This window comes from Mus caroli, unplaced genomic scaffold (genome assembly GCF_978045245.1).
Source record: "Mus caroli unplaced genomic scaffold, Mus_caroli_1 scaffold_18, whole genome shotgun sequence".
Lineage (NCBI taxonomy): Eukaryota > Metazoa > Chordata > Mammalia > Rodentia > Muridae > Mus > Mus caroli.
In genome coordinates this window covers 90,481,290-90,495,530 of record NW_028227273.1, presented here as the reverse complement: position 1 = coordinate 90,495,530, position 14,241 = coordinate 90,481,290, and the positions used below count along the sequence as shown (strand labels likewise).

At 39.9% G+C, this 14,241-nt stretch overlaps 2 protein-coding genes across 3 annotated transcripts in view; one reads left to right on the top strand and one right to left on the bottom strand.

Annotated features, from left to right (window-relative positions):
- Window positions 1-14,241, bottom strand: part of Tfb1m (transcription factor B1, mitochondrial) — a 44,517-nt gene that overhangs the window by 16,337 nt on the left and 13,939 nt on the right. The window contains exons 4-5 of one of the 2 annotated variants that reach the window (XM_021186124.3): window positions 13,125-13,276; window positions 6,123-6,242 (exon numbers count right to left, since the gene is read on the bottom strand). In XM_021186124.3, the coding sequence (XP_021041783.1) occupies window positions 6,123-6,242; window positions 13,125-13,276 (272 nt within the window). The remainder of the gene's footprint in view (window positions 1-6,122; window positions 6,243-13,124; window positions 13,277-14,241) is intronic. The other variant, XM_085833111.1, reaches the window with a different exon arrangement.
- Cldn20 (claudin 20) lies at window positions 2,566-3,225 on the top strand. The gene has a single exon (XM_021186128.1). It carries the CDS (start codon window positions 2,566-2,568, stop codon window positions 3,223-3,225), a length of 660 nt encoding a protein of 219 aa, XP_021041787.1.

Sequence of the window (14,241 nt, the reverse complement as noted above, 5' to 3'; positions counted from 1 at the left end):
AAGTTGTTCATAAATTGGACATATTTTAAGGTTATGTTCTCAATGTGATATGTTCTGGAAATATGAGTGTTCTCAAGACTCAAGGTCCCACCTGAGTCTTTTATCTCTTCACTATGCTGTTAGCACAATTGCTGAACTGTGTCTTGTCCCCCAGCAGAGTGACATGAGGGCACAGGTGGCTGGTGAGGAAAGCCTCAATGCTACAGGAGTGCAGAGCACCTGTATACCTGTAGCAGGACATGAGCCTCAACCTTTTTACACAATTTTTTTTTTTTTTTGCATAATTCTCTATGCACAAGAAGGATGTGAAGTCAAGTCACCCTGTGCAGGAGCCAAGTACTGTGCTAACTAGATGCAATGTCTTAATATTTACTTCCTTTTTACCTGACTGCAGTTAATTGCTGCCCGGATTTGTTAATTACGACAACTGACTTCTTACTGATCTCTACGACACCAAAATGTATTTATACATTTAGGAACTGTATTGTTTGATGGAAAGAGAGCTCTAATAGCAAAGGTGGATATAGATAGATCAACATGTAAGTTATTCCATCAGGGCAAAGGCGAATGCAAACAGCAAGATGATCTTCAGGCAGTGTTGACACTGATCTCAACTACTGGAGCCTCCTGGGCTGGAAATAGTCTGTGAGGCAGTTTCACAGACTGAGGCTTGAACTCACAAGAGCTAGTAAAAACTGTAGATACACGAGCTTGCTCCTCCCTGCAGGCTCTTAACTTTCCTTCTGTTTTGGTTATAGCTAGGACACCTGGGGAACAAAAGAAATAAACTGCCCGCCCCCTGCAGATTAAGTCCTAAAATCATCAAGCTTGTATACAGGCTAACTCACGAATATAATTCCTTAAAATCATGGGACTGACAAAACAGAACTCGGCCGGGCGTGGTGGCGCACGCCTTTGATCCCAGCACTTGGGAGGCAGAGGCAGGCAGATTTCTGAGTTCGAGGCCAGCCTGGTCTACAAAGTGAGTTCCAGGACAGCCAGAGCTATACAGAGAAACCCTGTCTCGAAAAACCACCAAAAAAACCCCCCCCAAAAAACCAGAACTCAATCCAGCAGCATAAGCTGGTGTCTTAGAGACACAGCTATCTATGGCAGGTTTGTACTTCCACATAGGCCTGGATTAGTGTTACTCTAAGTATTTAACAAAAGCCACACCGCAGCCTCTTGGCAAGAAGGAAAGCCAAACCATTTGTCCTATCTGTTACCCACACAGGCCTTCGTTTTCCTGGAGAGGAAAGGAGCAGACAGGTGCTTCTGTCAGGACAGAGGAAGAGAGGAGGGAGTAGTAGACAGGAGCGAGCTGCACATGGCAGCCATGCAGAGAAGACTGTGGTGTGGGCGCTTCCACCTGAGTCCACCGATGTAACCAATCACGCTCTAGACTTCCTAAGGTTTCCTTCAGCTCTGCGATCCTAAAAAAGTTAATTCACTCAGTTCAAGGAAGGAAAAGAAAAATCCAAATGTCTCATTTTTGGGACGGATGCTCAAGTCCAGAGACAGGACATAAAACCAAGATTCACGTCCAGGCTCTTTGGGCTGAAGTGTGTGTAAGAATCACACCAGTCACAGCAGTTCATCATTAGTTATTCCAGAAAGAGAAACCACCAGGGTTGCCGCGTTCCAAAGAGAGGAGTAAATTCTATCAGATGGAGTGCGTAATGGTGGACAGGAATGTGAGGATGGAGATTAAGAAGTACTTTCGCCTTTTTAAAGCCAGCTGCAAAGTAAACAAGGGGCAGGGGATCTTATTATTTTCCCTATGGCAACAATGTCGCTATTTCTGCCCTGTTTCTGAGTCACTCAGGGAATTAGAGTTGCAATTCTGAACACTTGCCCTGGATTGTGACTGGAAGCATTCGGCTGGTAAGGAAAAAGGATCCTACATTTTTGTGAGCTAGTACCAGGAACACATGCTAGCTAACCCACAGAAGGGCTGTGCCGAACTCCTTCTACTTTCCTTAAGCCTCACACATGGTATGTGCTGAAAAAGATTTAATTCAAACCTTTTTTCAGTTACCTTTGCTAATATTTATAAATTATTTGGAGGAGGTAGATTTGAGGTTGTTCCATATTATTTAAAACTATTTAATGTGGTTTACAATGCTAACACAATTCTCCATCAGATTTTACAGCTACAATCTGAAGTGTCTAACCTGAATATGTCTACTTGGCAGACACTTTCAGAGCACTTAGGGTCTTCCGTGGATGACTCTACTCACACCACAAACCAAGCACTGCTTGTGATGCTCCCTCAGCAGAATGCTAGCCCCCAAGTCCACCATGAGCCCGCAGCCTGCTCTCCCACTCTGTGCATGTCTGTGCATATCTGTGTATGCAGGCAGCAAGGATGCTAGTCAGTGTGCCCTGGCTCCCCTGTGAAGTCTTTTTGTTTTCTTATTCTTCCTCCGCCCCCAATCCTGATTTTGCTTCTTTCCATAGCTTTTGTTATGTGAGTCTCAGCTGCACAGAAATAGCTACAGATCTGACCACACAGCACAATTATCCACTGAGATCTTCTAGGAGAACAGAAGTAAGAGTAACATCATGGCTTCAGCAGGTCTCCAGCTCCTTGCTTTCATCCTGGCCATGTCTGGGGTGTCTGGAGTACTCACTGCCACTCTGCTGCCAAACTGGAAGGTTAATGCATATGCAGGATCCAACATTGTAACTGCTATTGTGCAGGGGCATGGGTTGTGGATGGACTGCACGTGGTACAGCACTGGGATGTTTAGCTGCACTCTAAAATACTCCTTTCTGTCACTCCCCGTCCATGTGCAGACTGCGAGGGCCACCATGGTCCTGGCCTGTGTTCTGTCTGCTTTGGGGATTTGCACTTCGATAGCAGGAATGAAATGCACTCACTTAGGAGGAGACACACACACCAAGAGTAAAATCTCCTTTGCTGGAGGAATCTGCTTCATCACTGCAGGGATCTCTGGTTTAATCCCAACAGTGTGGTACACCAAGGACATCATGGCGAAGTTTCTGGATCTGACCATTCCGGAAAGCCACAAATATGAACCTGGAGGAGCCCTGTACGTTGGGTTCATTTCGGCGATGCTACTACTTATCTCTGGTATTATTTTCTGCACTTCTTATATACAGAAGAACCGAGAACCATGGATCTACCCTCCCAAGCAGAAACTTACCGCTACCTGGCAGCCAAAGAACAGGCTAGCACATAACCTGAAGGATTACGTGTAAAGAGCTGTGGGATGAACATCAGTGAGGCCTCTGAGAGCCTGCTCAAACTATATTAGAACGAAGAGAAAAACCACACGGACGCTTAATTTCCTTTAAGAGAATATAAAATATTAAAAATTGTGAGGTACCTTAAAATGCCAACAAACGACCACATACAATTATATCTACTGTCTTGCGTTTATTTTCCCATTATTGCATTCATGTTTTATTTAAAGTATGTAACTGAAAGAGGGCCTGACTAGACTAATAAAGTGATGGATGACAGTATTAGTTTACTTTTAAAGATAACTTTTTAATATATCTTTTACATTACTTTTTCTTAATTGCAAAGTATAAAAATGTTCTTGATCAACATCTGTGTTAGTGTTGGTCAAGAATATCGCCTACTTTTGCCCCCTAGTGGGCAATGTCTGAATATTCTGCTGTTTTAAAGCCACAGGATGTGGAGGAGACCCTAGGAAAGAGAAACAGAACTCATGCAGGTATCACCCAAGCCATCCAGCCATAGGCCCAACTTCCATTCCAAATTTTCATGTGTTATATATGCAAATTAAGATTAGATTGAATTAATAAACTGGAAGATGCTACTGCAGCACAAAAAAGCCAATATAAACACAAACTAAAATATAGCACTTTTAAAGAACCAGCTGAGTAATAGAGCCCTGCTTGCTTCAAATTACCTGAGCATTGACCCCTCTTCTGCATCCAGAAAACAATTACATTCATTTCCTCAACGATTTGTATTCATCCCATCCCAATGACTGACATTTATCACTATTTGAGGAAGTCCCTTGTTTTTGAGACTGGGTCTTACTGGATAAGCTAGATGCCTCCCTCTTGTGTGCTGGGGCTTACACACATACTCCACTATGCTCAGCTTCGTCACTTTTAAGTTGTATTTTTTTCCTCAAAATTCATTCAAGTTAACAAAAACACTGATGTTCTCTTATAAATGAGCATCTTCAGTTAATTAATACAAGTAAATTAAGTTTTAAAGGAATGTTTTTTAAATATGCATATAAATTATGACATGTAATTCAAATATTCTAACAAAGATTTGGACTTTTCATAGCTGCAAAGAAACATTGTAGTTTTTCTAGTAATCTATTTGCTAGTTTATGCTTATTAATAGCTCATAATGGAACTGCTAAAGATAAAAGTCTACACATTAATAACTTAGAAGTGTGTATACAGAAAATAGACTAAAGTACTTTAACACCATTTACTTAGTGGATTTTCATGCTCCGCAATAGTCATGCTATAATAAGACAGCAAAAATAAAAAGGCGCCGCTTCCTGTGAGAACACAGGAGGCTGTTTCAGTACAAGTTTAAATGATTATTTAAAATATATTTCCTTGTAGGTGGCCAAGTACTTTCTAAAGAAAGAAACTGTTACGTTAAAAAGACTTCTAATAAAGAATATCTATAGGCAAATGATGTGACAGAACTGCCTTGGGCCCCGTAGGGTTCATTCATTTTACTGAATGTATCAGTACTTAGGCAGGCTATGTAGCCCAGAGCCCTATGTTAAAATGTCATTTAATATAGTCCACGTCATATTTTATTTATCTCAAATACTTTCTTCTTTACTAGACAGAGGAATGTTTGACCCTCTCAAGCAGCAGACGATTTATACCAAATAAAGGTCAATTCTTTCTGGATGGGAGCTGAAGTGAGCAGGGTGCAAACTGATAGAAACGCTATGCAGGAGCAGTCCAGGCACAGGTGGCTTTGATTCCTCTCTGCCGGGTTTCAATGGGGTGAATTTAGCACAGAGAGCACACACAGAATGCCTGAAGACCTGGGTTGTCACAACTGAGACAATGGTACTGCAATCCAGTACCAAGAGGTCAGAGATGCTGCTAACAATGCACAGGACAAACCTTGCAAAAGATGATCTGGCTCCAAAATAATAGAACAGTAATTAGGAAGTTTTAACAAATTACGCTCTAACTTATTACCAATATAAAAGCCAAATTATTTTCTAAAATCATTGTTAACATTTATCTACTGACCATGCATGCATGCATGTGTGTGTGTATATATATATGTGTGTGTGTGTGTAAATATACACACACACACACACACACATATATATATATATATATATATATATATATATGCATGCATACAAACGCTCAGCTGTGTTCTGGGACATGGTCTATGCGCTGTTAATGGAAACTTGGTCCCAGTTGGTGCTGATGGTGCAGGGTTTATATTCTTTAAAAACTTATCAGTGAGTTTTGCTAAAATATACACCAGCTAAAAACTGTTGCCAAAAATATTCACATTAAATAAATGTCTAGTAGGTGTCAATTAGAGAGTTCTCTCAAAAACCACAAAACGATTTCGCTATTTTCTCAAGGACTGGCTGTGGTGACCATGTAACTTAACTTCCATTAGTAGGATACGTTAGAGTAGAAGGCAATGATAATGACAGTGATGGTGACCGCCACTACCGTCCAAACCCTGACACTTTACCACCTGACCTAGGAGAAGAGAACAGGTGGCCTAAGAGCTCTTCAAGTAAGAAACTGTGGTGGGGCCGGAGAGACACATCAGTACGGAAGACACAGGCCTGGCAACCTGATATCGAAACCCACTGAAAGGTAGAAGGAGCAACCCCACTCTACCAAGCTGTCCTTTGATGTCCACATTCACACCATGGGATGTATATATCCTAACATGTGCCCCTGCCCTCCACACCAGTAACTAAAAACAAAAGAGATGTGATTTTTTGCAGTTCTTATTCAAGAGAAGTAGAAAGAAAACAACTGTGGTATAGTCTGTATATAAAATTTTAGATCTTAGAGATCATTTCCAATACCAAGTATCTCCAGTGGAACAAACACTACAACAGTCACACTCATGCGAAGATAAAGAAGCAAATGCTTACTTTTGGTTTGGGAACAAAAGCTTTTCCTGGGATTGTAAAGAGGTGTTCAACACTGCAGAGGTACTGGGCCATAATGGAAAGACGACTGTGCTGTTTGCTTCCTGTAGTGGCTACAAGTCTCTACAAAAGGCCAAAAGATAAGTTTTAGCAAAGAGTTAATCTCATATAACTAGAAAGAACAGAGCCAAAACTTGATGCTCATTTTTAAAGACAAAATATTTATTTTTTTATATATACACACACATGCATGCACACACACATATTTCCAAGCGATGTGACATAGAACATGTAGACTTAGGGGAAAAACATTAACTGCGACATACTGCAGAAGTGTCAGTTACATCATGTATAATTCACTGAAAAAAAATCACAAAGGCAAAGAACTAGTGACTGCTGGAGAGTTTCAAGCCACCGTTACATTCTATAACACAAAGTCAGATAGAAACTATCAATAAACATTTATGAAAAAAAATTAGCAAATAACCAAGAATTATAAAGGTAATTTTACAGATATTTCCTTAAATAAAATAAAGCCTTGAATATTTAAGAACCTTTGAAATACAGGCTGTTTGTGACAAATAATTTATGCAAAAAATTAGGACTTTTTCCTTTAACCAATCACTTATTTTGAAACGAATTAAGTACATAACAAATTGATAAAATGCAATTTGCATGAAAATTCCAACTAGATATTTAAAAAGAACTTCAATTTCTCTATATATGTAAAATTAAACTTCCGATAAAAATTATACAGTATTAAGAATAGCCGCCAGGCGGTGGTGGCACACGCCTTTAATCCCAGCACTTGGGAGGCAGAGGCAGGTGGATTTCTGAGTTTGAGGCCAGCCTGGTCTACAAAGTGAGTTCCAGAACAGCCAGGGCTACACAGACAAACCCTGACTCGAAAAACCAACCAACCAACCAACCAAAAAAGAATAGCCAAGACACTCCTAGGAAATATCAGTGCTCATGGGAGCTTCAGCCTGCCTTAGACATGAAAATGAAGACAGCATTGCTGCAAGCATAGACAGACCAATAGGCCAACCCTTAGACAGAGACCCAAGCACATGTGGGTGTCTGATACATGAGAGATGTGACTGTCTTAACAAAAGGACAGACCATTCATTACGTGATATAGGCATAATTAAAGCATTTGCAGGAGAAAGTCAGAGGTCCCAATTTGTACCATAACAAAAAACAAACTGTAAATGAATTAATGGTGAATGAAAAACAAAATTTAAGTCTTTTGCAAGTAATATCTATGACCCCAAAGTAGAGAAGAATATCTTAAAAATGCAAAGCCAGAAGCTCTACAAAAGATGAATATATTTTTCTGTTAAAATTATTTTGAGTTCAATTAAAACACTCTCAAGATATGTCATAGATTTAGAATGTATTTAGAGGGCCAAAGCATTAATGTTCATAGTACAAATGTGATGCTTACAGACTAGACATTTCAAAACAACCAGTATATTGATAAGGCAAATCATTACAGAGCAAATAAATGATTTATAACCATTAACTATGTTACACTTACAATAAAGCAGAGATGTGTAAATTAAAACCACAAAAGTCTATAATTTCACATCCAAGAGGAATATTAAAAATAGCTAGTCAATGATGAAAAGTTTTAGAAGCTACAGGGATTCTATGCACAGCAGTGAGAGTGGAAAGGGCAGAAATTGCTATATAAGCATGTTAGATGGTAATTTGGCAATAAAAGCTAAAGTTTTACAGTATATATACTTACACAAGAATATATATTATCCCAAAAGTGGAACATTATAATTCCACTAACATGAATGGCTAATAGTTTTGCCAACAAAATATGAAGTAACCATTAAAATGAGTAACAGAGATTACTAGCATAGGTTACACCCTCCAACAGAGTATAGATTTTAAAATGGCAAAACCAAGCATGATCTGATGATGCTTACATACAAACCTTAGGGTTTCTGTGTGTGCCGACATATCCACCTACAATATACAAACAGGCCATGTGTGGGCAGGATTAGTACCACTTTTAACATGGTTAAAAGTTCCACAGGGAAGGAGGGCTCTAAATATACATGTGGCATTTGGTTTTTGGTGGAGGTGGTGGAATGCATATTAAAATTGGGTAAGACTGAGAGTAATTGGTACAAAGATCCTTCATCTTTCTAAATGGATCATGTTTCTGTGTCCTTGACCTCTGAGGACATCCCAAGACTCCAGTTAGCTCTTTAGAACCTAGGTCACAAATCCAAGTAATGAGTAGAAACATCTGAAGCCAGGCGCACGGTAGCACATCTGTGCTAGAACATCATCAGCGCTTTCAGAGCAGCAGCTGTGGGGCTTTCTCTCTCTTCCCTGACTTATCACCTAATCTAATAGCTCTTTCTGCTGCTGCTCTAACCCATTCTGGGCATGAGAAATCATACAATCTGGCTTTTTAGAGCTTTACCTTAAGTAAGACTAAAGCGGGTTCTGGAGTGTTGAAGAGATGGCTCAGTGATTGAGAGCACTCCAGGATCAGGGGATCCAATGGGGCCCTTGGGCACCAGGCATGGTTGTGGTACATATACATGCATAGAGGTAAAACATGTATATACATACGAATATTGAAACAGAAACAAAAGAACAGGTTTTGGATGAGAAGCAGAGGAAACCCCTAAGATGTGTCTGGAGATCTCAGCTTCTCGCTTGACATCCAGGCCATCTCATCTCAGTACCCCTTTACCATCTCTCCATCTTAACTACCTGCTTATGTGCACTGGGAAAGGAGACGTTATTAGGAAACTGAGTCAAGATAATGAGTTACTATTGCATGTAAGACACAGAAAATGCTCTTCGATATAATATAAAAGAGATGTACATATTTTCAAATAAATCCTCTTGCTTTAGCCCCCGAAGTGTTGGGACTGCAGGCACAGTTCACTGTACCCAGTGATAAAGCAGATCTTTAAAACTGAAGTCCAGTAGGAATATAACCGTGAACCTAAAAAGGAGCCCAAGAATCGGCTACCCTGGATGTCCTTCTTAAGACGTTGCTCATGTGCTACTTTATATTTGAAATATATGTTTCCAATGGTGAGTTCAAAAGAATTTAAAAAATACTTTAACTAAAAATTCAACTTGAAAGGGGTGGAATTATTTTAATTTGACTTAAAGCATAGTTAAATATATTTTACTCTGAGAATGAAGCACTCTGTATAGTCAGAGAGGGGGTGTTCTAAATCATAATCTAGACTTAGTCAATCTCCATAGCAAATATACCAGGTTGTGGAGATGAAAATATGACCCTTAGATTTTATTTTAGCATAAAGCAGCACTCAGAACTGCTAATCCACTGAACAAAAACTCAAGTCACAGTCCAGAGAGCCTGCAAAGACTTTACACTAAAAGCTACCCTCAGATGTTAATGGCCTATTAACCATTTAACATGTATTACCATTTTTTGTGTTAGACATAGCACAGATAAAGCTATGAACACACAAGTCCACCAATAGGCGACTTTTCACAATAAAAGTCCAGGAGAACAAATGAGTTACTGTTTTAGTAGAAGGAAACTATTAACCCTTATGTTTTAAAAATCGCTCTAAGGATTAGAAAACAAGGCATGAAAGACTCCTAAGGACAGTATTTCCTTTACTTTTGTTAGTCATCTAAAATAACTGCAGGTAGGAAAAGTATACTTGTAGTTGAGAAGCTACAGTCTCCAACCAGAGACAATGAACTGCCTGTCATTAATAGAGGAGTGACATCTTCCCTACTAGGAATGTAAGCATGACCAGACAAAGTCTCCTGGAAATGGTAGAGAACAAAAGATGATACTGGACCCACTTGAAAACCCCACAGAGCCAGCAAAATGGAGAACTTGAATTTCATGGCTCTACTGGAAGACAATAAAGCACGCAAGCCAGTCTTAACTATACAGAGACCAGTAGATGAGATGTGTTATGCTCTCAACTACTGCTACACAGTCGGACTCCGATTTCTGAGCTGTAAGGCCACTTAATGCCCTTTAATGTGCCCAGGTAGAAAGAATCCTGTCATCCTAGAGGAGAAAGTAAGAGGAAGGTGCTTATTTGATTTTGTATTATATATAATTCACAACAAAGTTGAGATAAAAAATATATTCTGTGGCTACAATCTAGAATACCACAGTCATGATTGAGTTAGACAATACTACTACCCAGTCTTCTCTTGAAACTTTCACCTGCAAAAATGTGAAAAGTCCATCAAAAGGACTGGTATTACCCATACTTCTAATGCATTCCATAAATTATAAAGTTGATATAAGCTCTATATTCATGCAAAAATTTAACTAAACCTTTGTTGAAAAATAATTGCCTATGGTGAAGTCAAAACAACACTGTCATTAAAGGCACAGCTGCAGCTGAGTCACTGAAAACATGACTCCACTACTTCTGCCTCTGCTCCCCACTCTTTCCTCAAAGAATCAAGAGAAGGCAATGCTTTGGATTTCTATTGTGTTGTTCAGGAACAACCAATAATCCATCAGCAGAAGAGAACAACTTAGCACTGTGGTACAACCAGAGATTATACCCTAGTCACTCCGCTGTACCCTCCACCTTCCTAGTATTACCTTTTGCCGCTTCACCCCCACTTGTACTTGGTATTTTATTCATTTATCAGTAATTCAGTCTTGGGTTTCCCCAAACTTGTGTAACTATTTCCTCAATACATGTAAGCATGACAGGTATTTGGTCAAATTCTTGTCTTAACTGACCTATCTGACCTAGGGGTTCTTCCTGAGGACTCCCCTCTCTGCTGGGACACCTCATCATTTTTCTGGTGTCTCTAATCACAGCAATGCTTATCTGGGCTTTTGCAGAGTGCTACTGATAAGAGCCCAGTGAAGAACAGATGATGACAGATGGGCTGAGATTTATATGTTAACAAGAGTAAAACACAATTTACTCTTACTGTACACAAAAATCAATCCCAAGTGAATTATGGATAGAAAAGTGAACAGAAAGAAACCTTTATGATCTCTAGACATAAAATGATTTCTCCAGTAAGATATGAAACAGCCATAAATTAAAAATGGAGACTGTCTGATCTTTAAGAAAGGAGACTAGAGGGAGGGTGGAGAATGATGAGAGAGTAATGGGGCGTCTGTGTGTGAACAGAATCAAAGTGCATTCATTGTCTAGGTATGTGTGAAAGTGTTGGAACAAAGCCTGTCATTCGGTATAATTCATATACATTAGTAAAAAAGTAAAAGAAAAGGAAATGTCAGATTCCCAAAAGACACTGTAAAACGATAATGATAATCTAAGCACAGAGAAAGGAAACCTGCAGTACAGTGCAGTAATAAGGGACTAGTACAGAGAATATGTAATAACTGCACACCAGCAAACAGAAGATGATCCAACGGAATGATCAGCAAGGGCAAGCAATCCAATGTAAAATACCCAAGTGATCCAAAGATACAATGGTGCTCAATTTTTTAAAAATTCTGCAAAGATAAAAATTAGTACAAGCCAGGCGTGGTGGTGCACGCCTTTAATTCCAGCACTCGGGAGGCAGAGGCAGGCGGATTTCTGAGTTCGAGGCCAGCCTGGTCTACAAAGTGAGTTCCAGGACAGCCCGGGCTATACAGAGAAACCCTGTCTTGAAAAACCAAAAAAAAAAAAAAAAAAAAAAAAAAAAAGTACAACACACCTGTGGTGGTTTGAGTATGCCTAGCCTACGGAGTGGCACTGTTTGGAGATACGGCTTTGTTAGAGTAGGTGTGCCCACTGTGGGTGAGAGCTTTAAGACCCTCGTCCTAATTGCCTGGAAGCCAGTCTTCTCTTAGCAGCCTTCAGATGAAGATGTAGAACTCGCAGCTCCTCCTGCACCATTCCTGCCTGGATGCAGCCATGTTCCTGCATTGATGATAATGGTCTGAACCTCTGAACCTGTAAGCCAGCTCCAATTACACGTTGTCCTTCTAAGAGTTGCCTTGATCGCTGGGTGGTGGTGGTGCACACCTTTCATCCCAGCACTTGGGAGGCAGAGGCAGGCAGATTTCTGAGTTCGAGGCCAGCCTGGTCTACAGAGTGAGTTCCAGGACAGCCAGGGCTAAACAGAGAAACCCTGTCTCGGAAAACTTGGTCATGGTGTCTGTTCACAGCAGTAAACCCCTAGCTAAGACAACACCATTATTCCTAGATTTCTAGTACTACCTGGAACTGGTAAAACTATGGAGCAAAATGAACTCATGCTCACACTGCAGGGAGGACTATAAAGGCCTGATGACTGCAGAACAGTTTAGAATGATGAGCTGACAAGAATGAAGCTGTTTCTACTTCTGAGCACACATCTTATCCAAAGCTTGCCCTTGTGCCTAAGAACTTTCATGACAGTTTTCTTCATGTCACTACAGAACTGAAACGAATCTTGGGTCTTTAGGTATGAGACTGGACAGATTACAGAAAGAGTGGGTAGGACATAGAGCAATGAGCACGTGTTTACAATAAACACACACATACTGTACTTTTAAAGAAAGCTTAAGTGAACAAACCTAAAGCATATGGCATGCATAGACACAGATCTATATGAGAAGACCACAGAAGGGAAGAATCCAAAACTCAGTCCTTATTATCTTGGTATTAGGGAGCAGAGAGGAGATGCAATCCGAGAGAGGTGAGGTTGCAGGAAGCAGATCCTTTCCTTAAGTTTACTCTTGCTGTCATGTCTTACAAACTGCCCTAGTTCACCATGGAGATTCACTTAGTAAACGTATTATACTCAGGCCATGAGCAGGCACCACTGAGGCAGGTAGGGTGTATGTGCGTATGTTGGCTGACAATAGAATTCACAGTCTCTACTGGGAGCATCTAGTAGTCTGTTTATCTTCATTACAGGTCTCAACTTCTGGATCGCTTCTGTTGGTTTTTCTGTTTGTAATGGAAAAGCCTTACCATAGAAAATACAGTGATAAATATAAAGTAGTACTTTGTTTGGGAATCTGGTCATACCATGAAATGTCCAGAAGAAGAAGAGACTTACCTCAGCTACTTCCTTTTGAAATGTTAACGTCATCTTAGTTCTGCCATAAACGAAAGGGCCATCTTTAAGAGAAATATTTTCAAGCCACTTGATAATCAGTGGAGTTGAAACACTAAAAGGCAGATTTCCAATAATGTGTACATTTGGAGGATCTGTTTGGTGGGAACGGGGGAGAAGAAAATTTTCAATGAGGACATGAGTATACTCTGAGTATGATCTTAATTAAACATAAATTTAGCTGGCTATTATGAGAATCAAAGGAAGGAATAAAAAAAGACACAACTTGGTATTTTTCAGTTCTCTTTAAATGCACCTCCCACCACACACAATTAGCTTTGTTTTTATTGAGGAAAAAGTTCTATGAAAGTTGGCAAAATTAGGTGTTTTGAAGAAAAAAATAATTTTTCTTTAGACATGATGAGTTTAAAATACCCATGGGGTTGTCAGATCATCAGATGCCCAGGATGGGGATACAAGCTCAGTCTAAGATTTGAATGAATGATTGAAATATTTAGGTGATCAACAGAAGAATAGACACAGAAAATGTGGTATATTTACACAATGGAATACTGCTCAGCTATTAAAAACAATGGATTTATGAAATTCTTGGACAAATGGATGTATCTGGAGGATATCATCCTTAGTGAGGTAACCCAATCACAAAAGAAGTCATTAGATATGCACTCACTGATAAGTGGATATTAGCCCAGAAACAGAACACCCAAGATACAATTTGCAAAACAAGAAAATCAAGAATAGGGAAGACAAATGGGTGGATACTTCATTCCTCCTTAGAATAGGGAACAAAATACCCATGAAAGGAGTTACAGAGACAAAGTTTGGAGCTAAGACAAAAGGATGGACTATCCAGAGACTGCTCCATCCAGGGATCCATCCCATAATCAGCCACCAAACCCAGGCATATGCCAGCAAGATTTTGCTGAAGGGACCATGGTATAGCTGTCTTGTATGAGGCTATGCCAGTGCCTGGAAAATACAGAAGTAGATGCTCACAGTCATCTGTAAGATGGAACACAGGGCCCCCAATGGAGAAGCTAGAGAAAGCACCCAAGGAGCTGAAGGGGTCTGCAACCCTGTAGGTGGAACAGCAATATGA

Coding starts and splice junctions, on each gene's coding strand:
- Cldn20 (XM_021186128.1), top strand. CDS start 2,566: ATGGCTTCAGCAGGTCTCCAGCTCCTTGCTTTCATCCTGGCCATGTCT.